Here is a 24,438-nt window from a genome sequence, read left to right as displayed (position 1 = left end):
TCTGTGCTATGCCTGGGTTTCCCTCTTGACTCCCTTCCATCATTTCTGCAAACAGCTCCCTGCCCCGATTCACTTGCACATATGACTTTCTTTCAGTGCTTATCCACTGATCTTTATCCCTGGACTAGCCACCCCAATGTTTTTTGTTTATTCATATGCTGCCCTTGCTTTCTACTATCTGATTTAGTTGATCTTGCTGTATTTGGATGTTCTTTGTGTGTTGGTGTGTATGTGTGTTGCGGCACTCTCTTTCCTTGGTTCGCCTGTATTATATATGTAAACAGTTAAGTTATATGTGATTAAACCGTATACGTGAGGAAAAACAAATCTGACAGGAGAACACGCGGGAACTTTGACAGCTGTCAAACTTCCCCGCACAGCGCAGGCGCAACCGCTGACAGCTCGCGGCTGTCAAAACACCAAGCCATGCGGAAGCCTGAACTGTCAAGAACAGTCGACGCGGATTGGTCCAGATAGACGCGGCGCCAAAATGGACGTTCCTGATTGGCCCTCACTGACAGCTGCCGGCTATAAAAGCCGGGCGAGTTATTCTGTCTTGTCTTGCTCTAAATAAACCTTTTAGTTAACTAGCCTGTCGTCCCGAGTGGTCCTTCGGCTACTTCACTGGCGACGAAGGTGGGATCGCTCCAGAACTGAAGTCACGGCCGCGGAAGAGAGTTCCCGGCCAGAGCTGTCACGGGAAGTTTTAACTTCCAACGGAGCAAGACCCAGGACCGGACGACATGGCAAACTTCGGCCGCGTGAGGGAATTCGACACTCGACATCCCGAAAGGTGGCAATCACACCTGGGTCAGGTCGAGGGATTCCTCCTGGTCAGCAAGATTACCGATGACCGAGCCAAGGCCGCGGTGCTGCTATACATCAGCGGACCCCCCGTCTACGACGCTGCCGAGGGGCTGTTCAGCCCGGTACCCATCACCGAGGTATCCTACGCGGACCTGGTAGACCAGCTGACGAAGCACTACATGCCAGCCCGATCCGAACTATACTGGCGGGTTCAATTTGCCCAGAAGAAGCAACGTCCAGACGAACCTGCAAACGATTTCATCGCTGGGGTCCGACACGCCGCGCGGAACTGCCATTTCCCTGACCTAGAAACCCGCATCAGAGACCAGGTGGTGATCGGCCTGAGGGACGAACGCCTACAGAAGAAGCTGACATCCAAGACCGACATGAGCCTGGCAGAGTTGACCAGAGAAATCATGGCCTACGAGTACAACCACAAGAAGAAGCCGACCACCACGACCCCAGAGAGCCCAGCGACCGTCTTCCAAGAGAGCGCGACCCTCAGCGACAGCGAAGAGTCGGTGGATTTCACCGACGGAGAAGCCCTGCAGCGCAGAATGGAACGCAGACAACCTAGGAGAAGCGACACCTCGGACTGCCGAAGGTCTAGGAACCCCCCTCCGCCACCGCCGCGTTACGAGCAACGGGCCGCCTGCGCCAGCTGTGGGGGCAACCATGCCTGAGGAAGCTGCCGGTTCAGAAATGCTAAATGCCATAATTGTGGGAAGACTGGCCACATCAAACCGGTGTGCCGCAGCAAGGCCCGTGACAACATCAATGATGTGGAGACAAACTCCCCAGGTAGGCCAGCTACCCAGGCCAGCAGAGAAAAACCACCAGGGGCCCTGGTAGAAACAATTGACAGGGTAAACAGCCTAAGCTCAAAGGTTAAGATCAGGGTAAGAATTCAGGGGGTGCCCTGCCTCATGGAAGTGGATTCAGGGTCAGCAGTCTCCCTAATTTCATTTAAAACTTATCAGGAGATCTGTCAACAAGGCAAGGGAAAAATTCCCCTGAGGCAAACCCAGGTCCACCTAGCAGACTTCCAGAAAACCCCTATTCCTCTGGAAGGGAGGGCTAAGGTGGAAGTAGAGTACAAATCTTTCAAGGGTCCCCTAGAAGTACTGGTAACGCCGGGAAATCGCACCAACCTGATAGGGCTGAACTGGTTCGGACCGTTAGGGATCGCCATAACGGGGGTAAACACTGTACAATCACCCAGTCTCGAAGCCGTTTGCAATATGTATGCAGACGTCTTCGATGGCACTTTAGGGAAATACACGGGTCCCCCCATCTCTTTACAATTAAACCCAGCCATCCAACCCATTAAGATAAGAGCTAGGAGAGTGCCCTTTGCCCTTAAAGAAAAAATTGAAAGGGAACTAGAGCGCCTCGTTGGGCTTGGGGTGCTTGAACCGACAGAGGGGGGAAGCTGGGAGACCCCAATAGTCACCCCGGTTAAGCCTAACGGGGAAATAAGAATATGCGCGGACTATAAGGCGACCCTCAACGTAGCTCTTAGCCCCCATGCTTACCCGGTGCCAGCGGTAAGGGACGTTTTTGCTTCCATCCGCTCCGGCGCCATTTTCACCAAACTTGATCTCACGCAGGCGTATTTGCAACTGCCTGTCACAAATGACACCGCGGAAGCCCAGACAATTGTCACCCACCGCGGTGCCTTTAAAGTAAAAAGGCTACAATTCGGCATATCAGCAGCCCCGGGTATCTTCCAGGGTATCATGGAGAAAACCCTGAAAGGAATACCCGGGGTCTGCCCCTACTTCGATGATGTTCTCATCGCCGGAGAAAATGAAGAAAATTTAGCTGACAGACTGTCAGCTGTGCTGAGCCGGCTCAGAGAAGCCGGCCTCAAACTTAAGCGGGAAAAGTGCTCCATTGGAGTCACCTCCACAGAGTTCCTAGGGTACAAAATAGACGGACAGGGCATCCACCCCACCACAGACAAACTAAGGGCTATTCAAACAGCACCTAGCCCAAGGAATAAACAAGAACTCCAAGCCTTTTTAGGATTATTAAATTTTTATCATGCCTTCATCCCCCACAAAGCCACTATCGCAGAGCCTCTGCATAGACTCCTGGATAAGGGAACTGCCTGGTCCTGGACCAAAATTCCTGAAAATAGCTTCCAATCACTAAAAAAGATTATTTGCAATAGTTCAACGATCACCCTTTTCCGAGAAGATACACCAATATGCATCGCTTGCGACGCATCTCCCTATGGAATTGGGGCAGTATTAAGTCATTTATACAAGGATGGCACCCAAAGACCCATAGCCTTTTATTCACGCACTCTGTCAAAAGCAGAAAGGAATTACGCACAAATAGACAGAGAAGCCCTAGCAATAGTTGCAGGGGTTAAAAAATTTCACGACTATCTTTATGGGAGACCCTTCACTATATACACAGATCACAAACCCCTATTAGGGATATTCACTTGGAATAAAATAACACCTCAGATTCTCTCACCGAGAATACTACGGTGGTCCACATTCTTATCTGCCTATTCTTATCAGTTAATCCATAAACCAGGGAAGGAATTAGGACACGCAGACTGCCTCAGCAGACTGCCAATTCCTAGCAATGACCCAGACCCAGACCCAGCTGGCATGATCCTAGCAATTTCGCAACTTCCAGACTGTCCCCTCTCTGCTAAGATTATAGCGAACAACTCAGCTAGGGACAAAATACTCAGCAGAATTCTCAGGTGGGCCACAACAGGGTGGCCAGCAAAAAACCCACACCCCCAATTCCAACCATACTTCAACAGGAAAAATGAAATATCTTCACATAGGGGATGCCTGCTATGGGGAAATTGTGTCATAATACCAAATAAGAACACAAATCAAACGTTAGACATCTTACACAAAGGACACCCTGGCATTGTCAAAATGAAAGCTATGGCCAGAAGTTATGTTTGGTGGCCGGGCATAGATAAGGAAATAGAAAAATATGTAGGAGGGTGCTATACCTGTCAAGCAACCCGGAATGAACCACCCCAGGCACCAATTCACAAATGGGAAACAACAAAAAACCCATGGTCACGCATACATTTAGACTTTGCAGGACCTATCCAGGGACAGAGTTTCCTAATTGTAGTGGACAGTTATTCTAAATGGTTAGAAGTCACTCCCCTTAAGAAAACAACGTCAGGAGCCACTATACAAGCCCTAAGGAAAATATTCGCCACACACGGCCTCCCAGACACCATAGTTTCAGACAATGGCCCTCAATTCACCTCTCGTGAATTTCAGATATTCGCTATGAAGAATTGTATTAGGCTGGTCACGTCTGCGCCCTTCCACCCATCGACTAACGGGATGGCTGAAATTATGGTACGCTCCACAAAAGAAGCTTTGAGAAAATTCGTCAAAGGGAACTGGCAAAGGCGACTCAGCCAATTCCTAATGTCACAACACGTAACTCCATGCACAACAACGGGCAAATCACCAGCAGAACTAAGATGGGGGAGGAGGCTGATAACGCGGCTTGACAGACTGCATCCTGACACATACCCGGAAGAAAACGAACAAACCCCCCCCAACCGCACACTCAAACCAGGGCAAATGATATGGGCACGATCTTACTTAGATAAAAACAAATGGGTCCAAGGAACAGTGCTAAAACAAACAGGACCCATTTCTTACCTAATATCCACACAAACTCACGGCAACCTACGCCGCCATATCGACCAACTCAGACCCAGACAACCACCATACACCCCGGAACCCCAAACGACGGAACTCAACCTGCAACCCCCTCCAGAAATACTACCGATACCAAACCAAGAGGAAGAGGAGCAAAGAGACGCACCACTGGCAGACCCAGACATCGCCCCACTTCCACGTCATTCCAACAGGAACCGAAGGGCCCCCACCTACCTAAAGGACTACCAGTGGGCAGGTTCCAACGACAGAGAGGGAGGAAATGCTCCAGGGGAGGGGTAAGGGGTGTATTATATATGTAAACAGTTAAGTTATATGTGATTAAACCGTATACGTGAGGAAAAACAAATCTGACAGGAGAACACGCGGGAACTTTGACAGCTGTCAAAGTTCCCCACACAGCGCAGGCGCAACCGCTGACAGCTCGCGGCTGTCAAAACACCAAGCCATGCGGAAGCCTGAACTGTCAAGAACAGTCGACGCGGATTGGTCCAGATAGACGTGGCGCCAAAATGGACGTTCCTGATTGGCCCTCACTGACAGCTGCCGGCTATAAAAGCCGGGCGAGTTATTCTGTCTTGTCTTGCTCTAAATAAACCTTTTAGTTAACTAGCCTGTCGTCCCGAGTGGTCCTTCGGCTACTTCATCGCCCATATCTGTTCAATTGGGATTGTCTTCAGATCATTCCTTGTCTTCTCGGCTAGTTGTTGCATGATTGGTATCTTCTTTTTTGTATGAGTCGCGTTATCCTCTGTTTGCTATATTTCTTTCAATGGGTCACGCGTTCACTGGTTATTTTCCTGGCCTTGGGATGGTTGCTTTCTTCTATTCATTGTGCCTGTCCATCCATCCATTCCTGTTAAACTCCTGTCTTCCGGGTGCTCTCCATCTGTTTGTGCGTGCATGTGATGTTGTCTTCTCTTCCCTCGCTCTATCCATCTCTGATCTTCGGGAGTTATTGCATGATTGTTTGTCATCTGTTCCTGTTTTTCGGGCTCATTGGGTTGTTGTGTTTTTGATATCTCTTCCAGTATACTGGTTGTCCAACTTTGATTTCTTTTGGTTTTTCTCCTTTTTATCATGGGTAGATCTTTCTGTTGCTGTTGATGTGCTTGTTGATCATGCAACAACTAGCCGAGAAGACAAGGGGGGGAAAAAACAGATAGGGAGGAGAAAGATTTTTAAAAAAGGGACAGTAAGACCAGATTGCAAGGGAAGCAATGTGAGACAGTCATGATTGGCTAGAGCAAGGTCCATCACATGGCCAATGAGCTGAGCACGGAACCAAACAGGCTTACCAACAGTTTTTCAAACCTTCAATGCTTTCTCTGATGCTGGCAGAGGACCAGAGAAAGCTTAGATTAGGTAGATATGCTTTAAACGGTTACTTTTTATTGCTTATTATGATCTTTTAGCAATAAATGACTGTTTTTTATCCATCCCAGTGTTCGAAGATTTTATACTTTAAGTAAATATGCCTGGGATTCATATTTTTAAAATTATTAAGAATATATATATATATCCTTGAATTTGATAGAAAATTGCATAAAAGAAGGACATCTAGCATGCCAGAAAGAAAAATCAAGCTTTGTTTGCTAATGAGGGCAGTCAAAAGGTTAATTTCTTTAATTTTCTTTGCTTTTTATGAACTGTATTCACCTATTTAATCATATAAAATCTTAGTGTGTCACTACTCAAGCGATCAGCTAATGATCACACACTATTATCACTCAAAATGTAAAAAAAATGTAGTTAAGGGTCACTGTGTTTAAGGGATGTTTTTTTAATCTTCCTTATAATTGTTATTAAGAAAGCTGATCATTTTTAAGACTACTGGAAACATTCTATAAAAACATACTCAGTCAGTGCTGAAAATATAGAAAAGCCTCACTAATGACTGATAACAATTTCACTCATCTAAAGAAGGTGCTGCAGTTTTTCATAATTAAGAATTGGCCTCAGCCACCTGGGAAAGTTCTGATCACCAAGTATATTTAAGATATTTCAAGAAAAACCAAAAAGAATGTCACAGAAGCTAATACAATTGCCTCTGAAGTGTAAAATAAGGCTTTAGAAATGTAAGATAAAAAGCATTCTACAGAGACCTGAGAAATCCAAATATTCAGCAAGTGATTAAATATAAAAACTGATTAACTGAACTGTAGGAATGTTAATTCATCCTATAAATCACAATATAAGTGAGACAATATAAATTGTTTAAAAGTAAATGTCTGCTTTAGCTTTAGTTTTCAGTAAGAAACTCTGATTTCCCTATAAATTATTGCACAAAACAAAGCAAGAGTTATAAGAATTGAAAAATTCTCCACATTTACCTTTAATCGGAAGCATACCAATCCCAGTATGACATCAGCACAAATTTCAAATCGATCATCTTGTAGCACCAAGTCCTTAAATTCATGTGCTATCCTAACATGCTAAAACAATAAAGAGAAGTTATTTCACTTATTGAACTGGTGTTCATCCAAAACATAAATAAGTATTGCAGAACTGGAAAGAACATTCTTCCCATCTACTCTTTTATCTGCCATGCACCAAACATTTTATGTGTGTATCATCATTTTCAATCAATCTGTTAGCTCTGCCTGGTTCAACTTGGTGCCTCACAGGCATCCTGCCATCAAAGACAAGAAGTGTGTGTGTGGATGTAAGGGCAATAAACCTGTGTATGTACAAGAATGAGAAATAGGGAGGGGGGAATGACAGGTAATAATGACCAGAGTAGCCCAGATCCAGTTAGTACCAGAATCCCAAGGCCAGGCACCCTGACAAAATATGCAGATTACTCCCAAACGTCTCAATGTTCTAAAAACATTTTAGTGAGCTCCAATTGGCTGGAAATGGATTGGTCAGGGGGAGGAATGGGCAGTGGGCAAACCTGTCTGTATCTTTTGAGTGCAGGAAATTTCAGAGCTAGCCTGACAAAGTTTGTGGTTTACCTTAGCTTAGCTTAGCTTAGTTTAGCCTTATAGTTCTCATGCCACACTTGCTGCTTCCTGCCTTGCCACTAAGAAAACAACCAGTAATATAGTAAAACTTTACCTGTAATCCTCCCACTGTAAATGGTGTGTTCTCAAAATGGTGACTCTTGAATTAGTTTGATTAGGTTCTGCCAGTATAAGGCAATTTGACTGGATTATTGTTCAAATGCGATTCTTAGGGTTCATCTACCTTGCTGAAGTTTGAAGATGACTTACTATTTCTTAGAAACCTGTATCTGCAATAAAGCTTCTGTTGCTTGGCTACCCTGTGGGCAAGCAAGCTGAAACTGGCCCAAATTATCCAGTTTAAAAATAGCATTTTCCTGAGAAAATGGAAGAAAATCTTCTGGGGAATGTCTCCTAGGGACATTCCAGGTTCGATAGAAGAGGAATCTTCAGGGGTTGGCAACATGTTGAGTTCCACCTGGCCTACTGCAGGACTGTTCCCTCCCATCTGGCTGAGCACATTTTTATGATGACTACCAAAGAGATTGGATTTGTACAGGCAGCCTCAGCCCCAAGAAATGGTAAGGATAACTGGCAAAATGCACTATATAGTAATGTACATTCCAATTATTTCAAGGACAGGAGGAAAGCACTTCTGTGTAGTTGTTTTATCATTGCTTAGGAATAGAATCATAGGGTTGGAAGGAACCTTGGAGGTCTTCTAGTCCAAACTCTGCACAAGGCAGGAGTCCTTATACCAGTGATGGTGAACCTTTTAGAGACCGAGTGCCCACATTGCAACCCAAAACCCATTTATGTATCGTGAGCCCATTGGGTGAGTGTGGCCTATTGGTTGGGCGTGGCTGCAGTGGTAAAGTCAGAGTGAGTGGACTAAAAAATTTAATCAATCAATTCCTACTTTGCAAGATCTTTTTTTCCCATGAGAAGTTGAAATTGATTGATTGATTGAACCTTTTTTTTTTGCACACGGTGGTGGAGGCCTAAAGTGAAAAGGTTTTATAAAACCCAGCTGAAGGCCTAGGACTGGGGCAATGGCGTGCGTGCCCACAGAGAGGGCTCTGTGTGCCCCCTGTGGCATGTGTGCCATAGGTTCACCACCACGGCCTTATACCATCCCAGATAAAAGATGGTCCAATGGAGGTGCAATGGAGCACCTACAACTCCAGGAGATTAGCTGTTCTGTTGATTAATTGTTCTCACTGTCAAGAAATTCCTCCTTTAGTTCCAGGTTGAATCTCTCTTTGATGAGTTTCAACCCATTGCATCTTCTCCTGCCTCAGGTGCTTTGGAAAATAAATCACCCCCTCTTGCCTGCAATAGTCCTTCCAAGTATTGGAAGATGGCTATCATGTCATCCCTAAGCGTGATTTTTGTTGGACTAAACATACCTAATTTTCTTAACTGTTTCTCGTATGATTTATACTCCAGAGCTTTATCATCTTTGTTTCTCTTCTCTTCATTCTTTCTTGAGCTTCACCATCTTTTTTGTATTGTGGTAACCAGAACACAAAATATTCCAAGTGTGGTCTTACTAGTGTAATATAGAGAGCTACTGTCACTTCCCATGATATTGATGCTATCTTTCTGTTTATGCAGCCTAAGACTGCATTGGGTTTTTCGGCAGCAGAGCATACTGCTGACTCATCGTTAAGCATCTACTAGGACAGATCTAGGACCTTTAGGTTCCCACCCTTGGCTGACCTCTTTTGCCTCAAGCCTCCCACCTCAGCCCATTTACAGCCAGATTTCCTCCTCCCCTGGTCCTCCCCTGGCCATTCTCCTGGCTTGGGGTGGCAGGTGAAGAGTTCTGGTGTGGCTTCTGCCATTGCATGGGGGGGGTCATGGCATGGGGGCAGCAGGAAAACAGTGCTGGAATGATTTCAGCAATTGCAGGGGTGGGTGGATCTGGGGAGGGTGAGCCATTTGCCTGCTGCCCCATCCCATGTCCCTCCACAATAGCAGAAGCTGCACCAGTGCCATTTGCCTGCCACCCCATGTGGATGGGAAGAAGATGCTAAGATTCTAGAAAGAGTAGAGAAGAGCAACAAAGATTATTAGGGGAGTGGAGGCTAAAGCATAAAATGAACAATTGCAGGAACTGGGAATTTCTAGTCTAACAAAGAGAAGGACTATTGATGACATAATGGTAATCTTCTAGTGATTGAGAGGCTGTCACAGAGAAGGGGAGGGGGTGTTAACTTATTCTCCAAAGCAGAACAAGAAGCAATGGGTGGAAGCTCATGAAAGAGAGATGCAACCTAGAAGTAAGGAGTAATTTCCTGACAAAGCAATTAATCAGTGGAAAAGCTTACCTTCAGGGGTTGCGGATGCTCCATCACTGGAGGCTTTTCTGGACAGCCATTTGTCCAGAATGGTATAAAGTCTTCTGCTTGAGAAGGAGGTTGGACTAGAAGATCTCTATGATCCCTTCCAACTCTGTTATCCTAGGTTGTAAAAGGTGAAGAGCAAAAGGACCACTCTTGATGATAATAAGGGAAAGAGGTGGAAATATTCCACAAGTCAGACCTTCCAATTTTTTTTGACAACTTTCCAATTGGCATGGTTGGTTATTAAGACTCTTATTAGATTTGTTTCTATGTTTGTCTCCATGTTATTCTCCTAGTGACAAACATTTCAGATGATTTGTTGCTATTTAACAATTCATGCACTGCTTGCATGATACATTAAACTTTGTTTTAAAACAGTCAAACATGTAACTGTTTTATTTGAAAGTTAAATGCACTGAGCTTTTTTAATCTAATACAATCAATTATAATTATAATGAGCAGTATTTATTAAAGTCAGAGGAGGGCGCCAAAGATTTAGAGATTTACATTGCAACTCAGAAAGAGAACCAAAGATCTACAATACTATATAGATATAGAAAAATACATTGTTCAAATACAGTATATGGAAAGGTCAGTAAACAAATAAATACATGCACATGAATGCTATTTAAAACAACTGTTTTATAATTATGAATAAATTATGTGCTGGTTAGAGTAAACAGCTATTTTAGGAATTAAGAACTGTCTCCTTAAGGGATAGCCTTCTGGATAATGTAGTTTTAAGTCACTTGGTCACATATGTGTTTTGGATTGGCCATTTGGAGGGACTTCTGATTGGCTACCTGGGATTCCTGCCTACGTGCAAACCAGCAGGGCTTTAATGAATTCCAGCCACGGGAGCCTTTTGCTCCTTCAACATGGGGAATACTATCTCTTTTCACCTAAATGTTGGATCAGATTATGAAATGTACTTCAAAAGAATCTCTCCAGTAACTGTGAGTTAATGTTTAGAGAATGCCTGATGAATTAAAGTAATCTGCATGAAATCCTTTCCATGGAGTTTATCTGCCTGCATCAAGCTTCAAACAGAACAATAAAAAGAGAGTATCTTTGCCCAAAGGAAAAGGAATCTGTTTGCATTCAACTAAGAAATTGCTATGAGACTGAGAATTTGCATGATAAAGCCAACTAAAGATTCAAGGTGCTGGTGATGACCTATAAAGCCCTAAATGGCATGGGTCCGGATTACCTTAGGGAGCACCTGCTGCCAGCATCAGCTTCCCATCGTCCTGTGCATGCCCACAGGGAGGGTCTCATTAGGGTTCTGCCGGTTAGAGATTGCCGGCGGGTGATTCCCAGGGGGAGGGCATTCTCTGTGAGTGCACCCGCCCTTTGGAACGAACTGCCGATGGAGCTTCGGACTGCCCCCGACCTTCGCTTGTTTCGCTGGGACTTAAAAACCTTGTTGTTTGAATTGTCTGGCCTGGACTGAGGGATTTTAAATTATATTAATTAAATTAAATTAAATTAAATTAAATTAAATTAAATTAAATTAAATTAAATTAATTTTAATTTTTAATGTTATCTTAATTGTGGGCTGTATTAATTTAATTTAATTTTATTCTCTCTTTTGTATTGTTTTTAACTTGCCCTGTGAACCACCCTGAGTCCTTCGGGAATAGGGCGGTATATAAATTCAACTAATAAATAAATAAAATAAACTAGCCAGCTCTTTCTACATGTGAAAACCGAGAGCTGCTAAAAGAAGTCTCTTCACATTGGAATGCTCACAGGCAAGCTAAATTCTATCTACCCTATGTTTAACTGAATCCAGCTATCCAGCTGTTCCCTGGACTCTTGATTAAAGAGAACTTGTGAAGCCAACCCCCTTTAGAGCTGCAAGGCACCCACAATCCAAGTTGGGATTTCAAACTTGGGAGATCAAAGCCTTAGAGATTCCAGAACTGGACAGCCAGCCTCACAATCCTCATCAAAGGAATCCAGCAACAGCCAGTTTGTTCCAAGTGTAGTCTAGGTGCAGCACCCTCTGGTGGCTAATCTGCAAACAACAGGCTTGTATTCAAGCTACATGCATACAGCACACCCTGGTGATCAAAGAGTGAATTTTACTAAAGTATCCAGGAAATCCTTTGAGTCTTTCCTGGTCATGGCAGAGCCCTCTAATGTGCTAGAAGAGCTGGTCTCTACAACTAACCTCAACATGTGTGCAGAACTTGATGTCCAAAATTTAGAGAAGGCAGATACATCTCAGAAACCTTATGACTTGAGGCAACAAAGAAAGCTTACTGAAGCCATGTGGTCGAGTTTATCAATGTCATGAAAAATCCTGGGAGAGATTGCAGGAACTCTGTGATGCATCCAAAGATGAGCTTTCCCCTGAGTGCATTTGCTCATTGGAATAGGATATGGAGGGGCTTTTCTTACAATGGACAGGTTGTGAACGCTGCCTTATAGACATCCAGTCAAAACTAGGAGATCTAGCACTCAAAGAGGAAATACAACACCTCAAGTTGCTAAACAAAAAGTGTGAGAATTTTTACAAAGTAGCAAAGACCTTCCCCAAGCCGATCTTCAGGTGAAGGATACACTGAGCAAGAAGGATGAATCCAAAGTGACCCATCATTCACATGTGCCATCCCAGCAGTCACATGTAGCTTCCTTTCACTCCTCTAAGAAAGCCTCATCCTTTCACCTTAAGTCACAACAGTCCCAGGTGTGTACCAGCTTTTCACAGCAATCTTCTGTCACAGGCTCCTCCCATCCTCCACATCCACCTCCCACTTAACAGCAGTTAAGTGAAGAATGGATCAAGTTATTTGATGCTTACCAGGCAAAGAACCCATGCAGAGACCCACCCTTTGCTTTTCTTGAAGAATGTGTTGCCCACCAAACGAAGCTGTGCAATAACCCTCAAAATGTCAGCATCAGAGAAAAATGGTTTCCAGCTGCCAAAAAGGCCAGTCAGAACTCTGGCTCAACCAAAGGTCCATTGCAAACTGCAAAGGGAAAGACCCTTATATCTGTGCATAAAACAGAGGTTGCTACCTTGCCCATGAAGAAGTTTTATTCATTCTATGTCAGGGAAGACCACTGCAATTACCTGCACTTCCTGTGATTCAGTGATGAACAGCACAACCAACAGATAACAGAATCTGTATCCACTCCAGTAGAAGCCATAGACCTATTAAAAAGGACATGCCAGATGCTAGCAGTAGCCAACCTAAGGCTGCACAAAATTGCATCCAACAGTGAAGTGTTGGAAGCCTTCAATCCTGAAGACCATGCTAAGGGATTACAGGATCTCGATTTTGGGACCAATGCCCCTCTTATCCAACACAGTCTCAGTCTGTGTTGGGACTTGAAGAAAGATGTCTTCACCTTTAGAGTTCTGGAACAGAACACCATCTTCACAAGAAGAGGAGTTCTGTCAACAGTGAATAGCCTTTTCGACCCTCTAGGGTTTGCTGCACCTGTAACAGTCCAAGGGAGGCTCCTTCTGTGTGCACTCTCCCAAGGCACCACAGACTGGGATGAGATGCTCCCACCAGAACAGAAGCAAGACTGGGATAGGTGGCGTGCATTCCTAAGTTGTCTCCAAAACATCCACATGAAGTGCACGTATATCTCCATTTCACTTTCCGCCACACCGAAGAAAGAATTGTATATCTTCTCAGATGCATCAACAAAGGCAATAGCAGCTGTAGGATATGGTGGGGAAAGTGACATTCACATCAGTTTCATCATGGAAAAGGCAAAACTGGCACAACAAGGTCACACCATACCAAGGTTGGAACTCTGCAGTATCGCTTTGGCTGTAGAACTCATAGACCTGATAACAAAAATGATAGGGACTTCCGGTGGCTCCGCGGCGCCGGAGACAGCCTTCCCAGGCTGCCCGCGGCTCAGCTGTGTGATTTTTCGCCCGAAACAGCGCCGATCAGCTGTTCGGGCGAATTTGAAGCCCCCTCCTTGGGAGAAGAGGAGGGGGTGAGCCCCCAGGTAGGGGTCGAGTTCTCCGGGGCCGCCTGAGCTTGGAGCTTGGGCGGCTGAAGGATTGAACTCCCCCGTAGCCTGGGCTGCTCCCAGCTGGCTAGCGTCTCTACTCCGGACTTCATGGAGCAGAGCCAGGCGTCTGCGACCATCCCTGCTTGAAGGAGAGACTATGAAAGGAAAAGAGCAGGCAGAGCAGTACAAGAGGGAAAGATGAAGAGATGAAGAGGATTATTTTATTTTACTCTCGAGCTTGATGGACTTTGCTTAAAACTTAAAGTGAAAGTGCGTCACAATTGTAAGTAAAAGATGGCGGCTAAACCTCCCCCTAGAACTTTTCGGAGTGCTGGAAATTCTCCGGTGCAACAACAATCATTACTGCAGGCGTTGCATTCTCCCGATGTATTGACATCGAAGGATCTTGAAAAACATACCCAGTTAATTTTGGAGTCAATGGGTGTTAAATTTGTACAGATGGAGGAGAAATTGGAGAAATTGGAGCAGAGAATGGAAGAAAGGATGGAACAGAAATTCAGAGAGATGAAGGTAGACATTTTGTCCTCAGTGCATAAAGTAGCTAAATGTGTGGAGGTGCTGGATGACAAAGTGGAAGATTTGACTCAAAAGAATGCTATATTAGAAGCAAAAGTATTGGAAATTGAAGATTTAAAAGACAAAATGGATAGCGAACTGAGTCTGGCTCAATTTTACCAGATGCAGTTTGCTGTTAGAATTAGAGGCCTAAAAGAGAATATTAAGGAAGATTTAAAGCAGCTGGTTTCTGAGGCTTTTGAGGTGGTATTGAACCATCCAGCATCTGAAATAAAACAAGGCATGGACAAAGTGTTTCGTGTGAACTCGTGGATTGCTAAACAGAGAAAGTTGCCTAGAGATGTGGTGGTTTATTTTGTAAAAAGGGAAATTAGAGATGAAGTTATACAAGCTGCCTATGATACTAAAGTTGTGATTGCTGGTCAAGAAGTTTTGGTTCTAAAAGAAATTCCTCCAAAGATTTTAAAGAGAAGGAAGGACTTTATATTTCTTGTGCAAGAGCTCAAGCAAAGAGATATAAGGTTCAGATGGGAGATCCCAGCTGGGTTGAGCTTCATGTATGAAGGCAAAAGGTACTGTTTGGGTACTGTGAAGCAAGCGCATGATTTTTACAACAATGTCTTAAAAGCAACCCCATCAACACTTTTGGAAGCTGCAGAGGGATCTGGAGAAGGAGAACATCAAGAGGATGAAGATGGACAGATAGACGAGAATGGTACAGGAGGAGATCAAGCTGCAACTCTTTTGGATGATCCTAGAGAACAGAGGGTGACGCGTGCTGCCTTAAAACGCTCAAAAAAGATAAAAAAATAAGACCAGTAGAAATCTATGGAACTTCCACAATATACTTACAGTCAAGTGGTAGTTGTGTTTTTAAGAGTTTTGGGATGATATGTATGGTAACAGAATCTTCAATTTGGAATTAATGGACAATTTACTACAGAGGAAGAGGAAGAAAGTTTTGTGGGTTAATGCGGGTTAATTTGTGTAAGAACTATCTATTATAGCCTATTTTGGCTAGAGAGGTTAATAGGGATAGGTGCTTGTGATGTGTAAGTGAGAATATGTTTAGGAAATAGTGAATTGTGGAAGAACATAGATGGGAATGACGCTAGTTTTCTTTTATTTTAGTTCTTTATACATATTTAGTATTATTAAGGATTGGTTTACTCTATATAAGCTAGAGAGTGATGGATTTTAGAGTTTATAATTGTTAGTATATGATTGTTTATGATTGCTTTTTAGATATATACCTTGTATTTTGCTCTGGGAAGTCGGGGGGGAGGGGGGGAGGAGGGGAAGTAGGGGGGGGAGGCAGGGGAGGGAGGAGGGAGAGGGGGAGGGGGGGAGATAGGGGGGAGGTAGGGAGGGGAGGAGGGAGGGGGAAGGGGGGTTTTCTGAAGGAAAACTGTATTTTAAAACTTTTCAATAAAAAAAACAAGAAAAGAAAAAAAACCAAAAATGATAGACCTTGAGCTACAATCCAACACCTTCTATACGGACAGCAAGGTGGTGTTGGGCTACATTCACAACCAAAGCAGACACTTCTATGTCTATATAAGCAATAGAGTGGAAAGGATCAGAAGATCTTCAGGTCCTGAGCAATGGTGGTATATGCCAACAGATCAGAACCCAGCAGACCAGGCTATGTGGTCTATTCCTCCATCACAGTTGGAAGAATCAATCTGGCTAAAGGGTCCTGAGTTCTTGGCTCATCCAGACAGCCTGATGTCACAGAGACCAGAACATCATGAGCTTCTAGACCCAGATCAAGATGCCGATGTTCGACCTCAGGTGCCCAGCAAATCACTCAGACAGGACAAACAGGACAAATATCAAGCACTTTGTCATCCTTCCCACTCATCAACATGTAACGAACCTGCTGATCCAACACCACCACAAAACCGTCCACTATCAAGGCCTACACTTCACAGAAGGTGCCATTAGAGCTGCTGGACTCTAGATCATGGGAGTCAAAAGGTGCATCACTACCATTTTGTACAGGTGCCTGCATTGTTGCAAACAATGGGGTGCAACACATTAGTTTATGGCTGACCTGCCACCTGAGCATCTTAGTCCTGGACTGCCATTTACCAACGTAGGCCTAGACGTCCTTGGCCCTTGGTCCGTGACTGTTCATCAGACCAGAGATGGTCAAGCTAACAGCAAACATTGGGCCATCCCTTCCACATGTCTTAGCATTTGAGCTGTTCACATTGAAGTCATCGAATCCATGGAGACTTCCTGCTTCATCAACATTCTAAGAAGGTTCCAAGCCTACAGAGGCCCAGTTAAGGTATTTAGATCTGACCTAGGAACTAACTTTGTAGAAGCCTGCAAGGAATTACAGATTGATGAAGGCACTTGCCTCAATTCAGTAATTGATGAATATCTAAAGGCCCAAAATTTTGTATGGACATTTAACCTTCCTCATGCATCCCATATGGGAGGAGCATGGGAATGCATGATTGGCATAGCCTGAAAAATCCTGGATTCCATTTTGACAAAGACACCCATGCTGATGCATGAGATCCTCACTACCCTCATGGCAGAAGTGGCAGCTATCATCAATGCTAGACCTTTGGTTCCAGTTTCCTTGGATCCTGAAAATCCAACTATTCTCACCTCGGCCATCTTGCTAACCCAGGAGACAGGCGACTGGCCAGCACCATTAGAGAACTTTGTTCCCAAAGATATGCATAAATAACAATGGAGAGAAGTTCAATGGCTTGCCAACACCTTTAGGAAGTGCTGGAAGCAAGAATACTTGTCTACCCTTCAGGATCACCACAAATGGAAGACCAAAGAGTCTAATCTCAAAGAAGGAGACCTTGTCTTGTTGAGAGACAAAGACATGCATCGGTACTTGTGGCCCATAGGGCTTGTGCACCAAGTTCTACCCAGCTCTGATGGACTAGTTCGCCAAGTTGAAGTCCAGATTGTGAAGCCACAAGAGTCATGTTGTGACTCACAGACTTTCATTAAAAGGCTTTACACCAGGCCGATCACCAACCTGGTACTGCTGTTAAGGAAGACTGAACTTGAAGATTGAACCTCAAACTATGCATATTTTGTGTCTACCTCATAGTTGCATTGTTTGATGCTATGCCTTTGTTTATTTTAGTTAATAATTAGTTAATAGTGAAATTTTATAATTCCAGGCAGGGAGTGTGCTGGTCAGAGTAAACAGCTATTTTAGGAATTAAGAACTGGGGAATTCTATCTCTTTTCACCTACGTGTTGGGATCAGATTATGAAATGTACTTCAGAAGAATCTCTCCAGTAACTGTGAGTTAATGTTTAGAGAATGCCTGATGAATTAAAGTAATCTGCATGAAATCCTTTCCGTGGAGTTTATCTGCCTGCATCAAGTGATGGTAGCCCCCCTTTGCTTGAAACAGAACAAATTAAATAAATATTGGGTTGATAAGGATTTTAGAAGGGTTGGGAAATCTGAAAAATACAGTATGATACTGGAAATATATTTGCACACCACTAAAATCAGGAAAAAATTATGGGCAGCTTAGGAAACCTATAAATGCCCAGGAAATTTTTAACTAACCAAAAAGATTAAGAAAATGACAACAACTGTAGAAAATGTAACAAGAATTCTAAGGAAGTCTGCCAAAAGTAGGTTTACATCTGCAGGAAGAATATTAGAAAGACCATAGGAAGGAAACCTAAACACAACTAAAAGAGATGTATATGTGTTCTAATAATAAAAGGAAAAAAAAAGGAGTGGAAATGATGCAAGAAAAAGAAGATGGGGAGAAAACAGAGTTTCAGTACTAATTTTGCTTCCTCCAAAAGGGAACTTTGTTAAAACTGATCTAGGCAGAACAATTAACAAAAGGAAGGAGTAGCAAATCAAGGTAACATTTAAGTGCATTTAATTTTCCAAAACAAGATCTTAAAAGTCCCTTTCTATGTGTTCAAAAAATCATGGACAACAGGCATAATGTTAGAGAGTTACAGAAGGGCAGATTTTACTTTTCCTATCTTAAAAAAATAAAGCCCAACAGTTTATATATTGTATATTTGGGACTATTATATCTAAGCACTAAAGCATTACATAAAACAGGAAGATTGAATTTTGCGGCTGAGGTTTAGTGGTTGTATTATAGTTCTACTGGTTACAGAATACAAACTTGCTTGCCTGAAAGCTTAAGCAATAGTTATATAATTCTTATGTGAGTACACAATACTTCAACCATGCTGTTTCGTTTTTGGCATATAAATCATCAATCAATGAAGCAGAAGAGAAACCAGGAGAAACAGCAAACAGATCTGACAATAAGAAACTGACCCCACTGGTCCTAATTCTCAGCTGCTGCTTTAACTGCCCAACCTGCATGAATCCTATGAGTTGGAAAACTATAAGACAAACTATTGGTTGGTGGCTGCATGGTGATGTCCTTGGACAGGTCTGGTTACATGAGCCATGGTAGCACATTGGCTAGAATGCAGTATTGTAGACTAATTCTGCTGACTGCCAGCAATCCGATCCTAATGAGCTTAAGGTTGACTCAGGCTTCCATCCTTCTGAGGTCAGTAAAATGAGGAGCCAGGTGTTGGAAGCAATATGCTGACTCTAAACCATTTAGAGAGGGCTGTGAAGCATTGTGAAGGGATATTTAAGTCTAAGTGCTATTGCTATTGCTACATGGAAGTATGTCATACTCCTTGCACAGTCCCTTTCTGTATTACAAACTGATATATGCCAACTTGTCTTCCAACATTTAAAATTCCATCTGACTGTAGTATATTGCTGGAATAACTTCCATGATAGTCTAATCTAGTCATTGGCTTTATCTCTTTGGAAACTTTGAACCTTCATCTGGACCTGAAAAATCCTTTTGGCCTTGCTATCTGTTCTCATTGTCCACAGTAAATATTTGCTTATTTTGGACTCTAACTCTATTTTCTGACTGCCAATTTTTACCTTGGATAGTGAACAACTTGGATAAAAAATTTACTAAAGCAAATCATACCTTTATAATTGTATATGTAGTTTATGTATATGAAATATATTTCAATGCATTTGTATGTATATAGGTATCCTAGAGAGTAAAACTACAATGAAGTCTGCCCATGGCCATTAAGCATCTCACTTAATGAGTCTCCTATCCCTGCTTTCCCATATTCAATTGTTAAATGAACATGCACATAGTTAAGTGGAGCACAGTGTGCCTAAGGGATGGGGAGGCCCTTGGGGGCCTAGCACAGGCTCCAGGCCATCTCTCTTGGCTCTCTCATGACCTTCTCCACTCCTTAGAACACATTGTTCACTTCTTACCATTTGGGTCCCCACATGCCTTTTTCCTGTCCCACCAGATTCCCCCCATGCCTGATTTTAGGCATGATTTTTGTCCCACCAAGATAAATGTCCTCCTTCTCATTACTTTCTAAAAAGCTCCAAGGTCTTCCAGAGTGCTGCAATGGACTCCTTTATCCTGTAGCTGTAGACATTTCCTTGATTCTGGAAATGTCCAGGCTCCAGGTTTGTCCCTGGACCACACAATGTGATTCTAGAATTGTGCCATGCACAAGCGACATTCCATGGTGACCCATTCCAGCACTATGGAAGGCTTCAGAATTCTTGAAAAGATAAGTGAGGAGGAGCGTATGGAGTTCGTTTCGTGGACATCAGACCTAAGACCAGCTGGGAACTGTTGGGGGAGGAAAATGCTTGCAGGAATACAGTGTAAGGGGGAAGATAGGCTGGGGGGGAGGGCGCTGCAGCATTCCCATCATCAATCATAAGGACTAATGAACATAACTATGCTGCAGCAGCTATAAGTAGTCATAATTAGCTTTTCAGGGTCTGCCATAACTTTAAGGTGATTGATTGTAAGTTGAGGATTATCTCTATTTTTCTACAAAAAGTGCTTCTTTGTATGCATGTTTAGAAAACCGCATCTCAAAATTCAGAAACTATAAACATCAAAATATAACTGATTTTAATGAATGTATTACATTTGGAGTCTGTATTAAATTAATTTTAGATAATTTGTGAACTAAACACATTTTTCTTCCTGCCCCATTCCTTTCTAAGTTTTTAGTAGTAAAACAAAATATGTTCACCTTGCGAATGTATTCTTGTAATCCATTCACACCATACATTCGGAACACAAACCACATTTTCAAAGAACGGAATCTTCTACCTAAAGGAATCTGCCAGTGCTGGAGATAAAACACAAATGACTTTTTATTCAGAATGGAATTGTCATCAAGAGGAGTAATAAATTAAACACTATCAGATTTTTAATAAACAAAGTTAGGATAATAAGGAAGAATCAAGGATCTGAAAGAGCAAATGCTATGCCAAGTCGAGATTTTGTAGGACACAAAGTAAGATGCCATGGCACAGGCAGGATATAGAAAACTCAGGCAAAATGTATCCTTTCACAACTGGTTCTTGTCTCAGGCATCTTTTCTCTAGTCTTCCCAATACCTGAAGAGCAAAGTTTTGATTGTATCAAGCCTGTTTGTTTTTCCTTGGCAACTGTAGAATGTGCAAATTATTATTGTTACAGGGAAAAGAGTACTTACCCTGTAATCTGTAATGCATCCTGTAAAGGGTTGGGGGTGAGTAAAGAGAAACAATTCAATATTATTGTAAGTATGAATTCATTATTTTGCCTTACGATACTTCAGGTAGCCTAAGCCATATATTCTAAAATTATATATGGCAAATATACCTGAGGTTCAATGAAAGAAGCAATCTGTATAATACCATTGTAATTCGACTGAGTATGTATTTGGTAGAAAGTGCAAATCAGACTGTATGAAATACATGCAGAGAAAATCCACAAATACTATACACAAATAAATGATCCCATGCAAAATTTTCTGCATAGTTGAAGCTGTTGTTACTCATATTTAAGAAAATTTCCTTCCACTGCAACTGAACCTATGCCTATCCAAAGTTTGAAATACTTAAATATTTTAAGTATTTAAAATAATTTATCAAGAAAATTAAGGAATGATCCAATTATACACTTCATTTTGTTTCATATAAGTCTCTAATCCTAATTCCAGCATTTTATCTTCTGTTGGACAACTCATATAATCCCTCACTCAATAGAAAGACAGCTCTATTAATAGGTCTATTATCCTATTGCAATCACTTGCAATATATTTAGAATACAGAACAATAGAGTTGGAAGGGACCTTGGAGGTCTTCTAGTCCAATCCTCTGCTCAAACAGGAAACCCCATACCATTCCAGACAAACGGCTGTCCAATCTCTTCTTAAAAACTTCCAGCAATGGAGCACCCATGACATCTGGAGGCAAGTGATTCCACTGATCAATTATTCTCACTGTTAGGAAATGTTTCCTTAATTCTAGGTTTCATCTATCTTTGATAATCTTCCATCTATTACTTTTTGTCCTGCCTTCAGATGTTTTGGAGAGTAAGTCAACCCCTCTTCTCTGAAAGCCCCTCAAATAACGGAAGATAATACTGGAAAATATTGAATCCTTTAGATTCAAAATACTGGAGCATGTAAGTTATGATGTGTTTCTCAGGTGTACAGTCAGTAACATCATTCTAACAGCAATCTGTTAGTTTACAGAGCAGCCACTTGGGAATTAATTCCTTTCAAGATGCATTGGAAAGGCAGAAATGTATAAAATGAATGTATCTTTATTTCTACAGCTATACAATTTCCTCCCACTACCTCTTTCTTCATAGTCCCCTGTGTCTCACTTTCAGCTCTTCAAACTGTATATGGGGATGGGGGAAGGACAGGAAAATAACCTGTTACTGGGTGCCATTTTATGGTAGATGGATATTATACTGCTAGATATAATCCAATGAATTAATTTCTAGTTATCCAATAAACTATTGTATTTATGAGAATGTCTCGCTTCACTTTTCTTAAGAGTCTCAAACTGATTTCTAGCTTTTATTCTAAGTAGTAAATAAAGTCAGTATAAAAATCTAAAATTTCACAGGTATGGAAATGGTACACTCAATTTTATCTCACCTGTTTTCAGATATATTCTCTTTTTCATCGACTGGTTCTGAGTTGTCACAAACCAAACCACATAACATAATGGGAAATAAATTTATACCTAGTGAATCTATATCATTTCCATTACATAACAATCCAAAATATTTTATTTTTCTTTTAGAGCTGCCAATGGTACTATACTCTATTTATAGTTCCCAATAGCTTTTTAAGAACAGTTTTCCAGTCCAATGTAGGAGAGATAACATTTTTCCTTACAATGCTATGCATAGCCCTGCACAATAGATAGTAAACTAGGATATAAACTAAACTGAGGGAAACAGTTTGTGGGCTACAGCAGGGGAAAGTAAGCTAGTTGGGAAATTCTGTCTGTCCTATTTACTTTCCATACTTGCCAGCTTTTTTATTCCCATTAATATAGCAAATTGGGATATATAACTGAAGAAAAACATAATGGAACAGAGAGTGATGGAAAAGATGTAAATTCCAGTTACAAAGTAGGGGATGTAAGAAACATATCCAAGATAATAAAGGACTTAAATGTTTATACACTAATGCTCAAAGTTTAAGGAACAAACAGGGTGAACTTGAAGTATTAGAACATGAAGGCAGATATGATATAGTTGCCATTACTGAAACTTGGTAGGCTGAAACTCATGATTTTGAATGTACTGATGGAAGGACAGAAACTATTCAAAAGAAACAGACCTAACAAAAGAAGAGATGGAGTTGCATTATATATAAAAGATCACTACATCTCTACAGAAATACCCAAACCAAGGATGAAAACCTCCTAGAATCCATATGGGTCAATATAAAAGGAAAAAAATGACATTGCCATAGGCGTATACTACAGGCCACCAAGCAGAAGAAATAGATGAACTCTTTGCTAATCAATTAACAAATGTGTGTAGGAAACATACCACAATAGTAATGGGAGACCTTAACTACCCTGAGATCAACTGGGAGACAAACTCTGCAGCAAATGGGAAATCAAACAGATTCCTAACGAATTTAGCTGACAACTTTGTCATCTAAAAGGTAGAGGAGGGAACTAGAGGAAAAACTATACTGGACCTAATTCTTACTAATAGAGAAGTAGTGATAGAGGGAATTGCCAGAACCTTTGGCAAGAGTGACCATGTCATACTGGAATTCAATATAATGCAATCACAAGAAATAGAATATAATCTAAAAAGTGTCTTAAAGTTTAAAAGAACTGATTTTAACAAACTCTAGAGAGACCCTAAGCAAACTTTCATGGAGAAAAGTCCTAAAGGGGAAAACAACTCAAGAAGCATGGGAAACACTGAAAAATATGATCATTAAAGCCCAGTCTAACACAATACCACAATACCACCAAAAACAAAAAAAAAGAAGAAACCAGCATTGGTTCCACAAAGATCTCTTTGATAAACTTAAAGACAAAAAGAATAAGTACAAAAATGGAAAGAGGGACACATAACTAAAGCAGAATATCAGCAGATAGCCTGAATCTGCAAAGATGAAGTCAGGAAAGCAAAGGCTCAGAATGAACAAAGGCTTTCAACAAAAGTCAAAGAGAATAAAAAAAGTTTCTTTTAACGTATAACAAGAAAAATGTAAGGAAACAGTCAGTCCACTAAAGAGAGAAGATGGCAAAGACGTAATTGGCAGTAGAGAGAAAACAGAGCTGCCTAACTCATTCTTTTTATCAGTCTTCACACAAAAAGAAACTATAGTCCTACCTACCAAAAATGTAACTGTAAAAGACAATCTAGAAACAAAAATTAAAATAAGCAAGGAAATGATAAGAGAATAGCTGTCTGATCTTGATGAATATAAATCAGTGGGACCTGTTGGATTACACCCCAGAGTTCTGAAAGAGCTGGCAGATGTTATCTCAAAACCATTGTATCATATCTTTTTAAAAAATTGGAGCACTGGAGAACTACCAGAGGATTGGAAAAGAGTTGATGTGGTACCCATCTTCAAAAGAGGAAAAAACCCAGACCGAGGAAACTACAGAACAACCAGCTTAACATAAATACCTGAGAAAATACTGGAAAAAATGAACAAAAAACAGATCTGTGAACATCTGGAAACAAAGTTATAACTAGAAGCCAGCACAGGTTTGTTAAAAACAGATCATGCCAAACCAATCTTATTTCATTC

At 41.8% G+C, this 24,438-nt stretch overlaps 1 protein-coding gene across 1 annotated transcript in view; it reads right to left on the bottom strand.

Moving 5' to 3' along the window:
• Positions 1-24,438, bottom strand: part of DDC (dopa decarboxylase) — a 185,545-nt gene that overhangs the window by 9,584 nt on the left and 151,523 nt on the right. The window contains exons 11-13 of the mRNA XM_083377131.1: positions 20,860-20,879; positions 20,392-20,490; positions 6,824-6,925 (exon numbers count right to left, since the gene is read on the bottom strand). Of these exons, the coding sequence (XP_083233257.1) occupies positions 6,824-6,925; positions 20,392-20,490; positions 20,860-20,879 (221 nt within the window). The remainder of the gene's footprint in view (positions 1-6,823; positions 6,926-20,391; positions 20,491-20,859; positions 20,880-24,438) is intronic.

Source organism: Vipera ursinii (genome assembly GCF_947247035.1).
Source record: "Vipera ursinii genome assembly, chromosome: Z".
Taxonomy (NCBI): Eukaryota; Metazoa; Chordata; class Lepidosauria; order Squamata; family Viperidae; genus Vipera; species Vipera ursinii.
This window is presented reverse-complemented; position numbering and strand designations above follow the sequence as displayed.